Below are 2,149 nucleotides of genomic sequence, written 5' to 3'. Positions count from 1 at the left end.
TATAACCCAGCAATTCCATTCCTAGGTATATAACAAGAGAAATAAAAACAAATGTCCACATAAAAGCTTGTACATGAAAGTCCATTACAGCATTATTGAAAAGAGCCAAACAGTGGAAACAACCCACATGCCTACCAACTGATAAACTAAAGGTGATAAGCCATATAATAGAATATCACTCACCAATAAAAAGAAATGAAGTACTGATAGGTGCTACAACATGACTGAACCTTGAAGCAGTATGTTAATTGAAAGTCAGTCATAAAAGACCACATATTATATAATCCCATATATACATAAATTTCCAGAACAGACAAATTTATTTAGGCAGTCAATAGATTAGTGGTTCCCTAGCGCTAGAAGGGATTAGGGGAAGAGGAGTGAGGTATGGCTCCAGGGTATAAAGTCTCTTTTAGGGGTTATGAAAATATTTCTTTAATTGGTTATGATGATAACTGTACAACTATGAATTTAACAAAAGCCAATGAATTGTATATGTTGAAAGGGTGAATTATATCTCAATATAATTGTTTAAAAACGGTTTTTTTTTTTAAGGGGGGGAGTTTTTTAGTAAATATTTTAAAAAGCTGGCCAACCAAAAGTAGTATCTATACAAATACATAATTTTAATAATTTTAGCTTTAAGTTAGGAAAAAATAACAAAATAATTACCCTTTCTATTGAAGACAACTCTTGAACTAATCCATCACATTTTCTGTTTGCTTCTTCGAAGAGAGTTTTATACTTTTCTATTTGAGACTGTTGCATATTAATTGTTCGCTGCTGTCTCAAACAATCTTCTTCACAGTTTTTTACTTGAGACTTTAAATCCTGAATTTCATCTTCCTACAGTTACGAAAGTATAGATTATGTGAAAAAAATACACAAGATTGGGTATCAAAACAAAGCAGAAAACAAAAGCTTTATATGTTCTTTGATGAGACATTTATTACTTTTCATAAAACAAATTACCTTTTCATCTTCAACAATGTAAGTCAGACAATCTGTTTGCACTTAAGCAAACAATTATACTTCTAAGTCTAATACAGAGAATTCTAATTGTAACAAGTATCCAAAATTCTTCTGTGAAGAATTCACTGTGAAAATTCAACATTTCAGAATAAAGTTCAATATTTATTAAAATATAATTTTTAATTCAAAATTAATTCAAAACTATGAACTATATCTAAATCTCTTCCAAAAATGCAACTGAAATTGTTCCTAAAGTGTATTTCAATATTATAGCATTTGAATTTTTAAAAACTTACCTTTTTATTGCATTCACACACAACATTGTCCAATTCCTCCTGCATAACCCGGAGTTTGGCTTTTAGAAACCTGATCTGAGCTTCTGTAGATTTAAATAATTTTATTACTGTCTTTGCTGAATATAAGAAATCATCAATTTTAAGACAGACCATTATTTTATGAAGAAAAAAAGCACTCAAGATGGGGAGTCTACTAGGAGTCCCTGTTAGGAGACACAAAGACACTAAACACTCACTCCTAAGGTAAAGATAAATAAAAAATAAAATTTGCCCAACAGAAAGGAATAGGCAGGAACTTATTCATATCTTAAAACTGGAAATGAATAAAGAAAGAGAATGGGAGAATAAAAAAATCCTTTGCAGAAAATCTGAACCACAAGCCAGTATTCATTCAAGATTGCAGACTGAATTCATACTCATGAATGTGGTCCAAAATAGAACAGACAGAATTTACAGTGGTCTCAGGTCAGTAATTGGCAGAAACAAACACAAATCCTCTCTAGCAAAAGTCAGTTTTAAGCCCAGCCATTGTAAATGTAAAATATGACTGATCGTAACATACATCCCAATTTCTGATAAGTTAAAATGTAGTATATGTAGCTTAGAAATACACTAATACTATCTTTCTCACACAAACCCTCATTAAGATCTACCTTTATTACTTCATTGCTAGCAAAAGTAGTAATATCGACAGTAATTTTTTATTTTTGAGACAGAGTCTTATTTTATTGCCCTAGGTAGAGTGCTGTCGTGTCACAGCTCACAGCAACATCAAACTCCTGAGTTCAAGTGATCTTCTTGCCTTAGCACCTGAGTAGCTGGGACTACATGCATCAGCCACAACACCCAGCTAGTTTTTTCTCTTTTTAGTGGGAGTGATG

The 2,149-nt window shown here is 31.7% G+C and overlaps 1 protein-coding gene across 1 annotated transcript in view; it reads right to left on the bottom strand.

Annotated features, from left to right (window-relative positions):
- The window catches only part of TEX9 (testis expressed 9), a 47,203-nt gene that overhangs the window by 18,273 nt on the left and 26,781 nt on the right, over positions 1-2,149 (bottom strand). The window contains exons 8-9 of the mRNA XM_003784633.1: positions 1,269-1,351; positions 673-846 (exon numbers count right to left, since the gene is read on the bottom strand). Of these exons, the coding sequence (XP_003784681.1) occupies positions 673-846; positions 1,269-1,351 (257 nt within the window). The remainder of the gene's footprint in view (positions 1-672; positions 847-1,268; positions 1,352-2,149) is intronic.

This window comes from Otolemur garnettii, unplaced genomic scaffold (assembly GCF_000181295.1).
Source record: "Otolemur garnettii isolate 467f Iridium unplaced genomic scaffold, OtoGar3 scaffold00011, whole genome shotgun sequence".
NCBI classification, from domain to species: domain Eukaryota; kingdom Metazoa; phylum Chordata; class Mammalia; order Primates; family Galagidae; genus Otolemur; species Otolemur garnettii.
The sequence above is the reverse complement of the archived record's forward strand: the minus strand, read 5'-3'. Positions and strand labels throughout refer to the sequence as shown.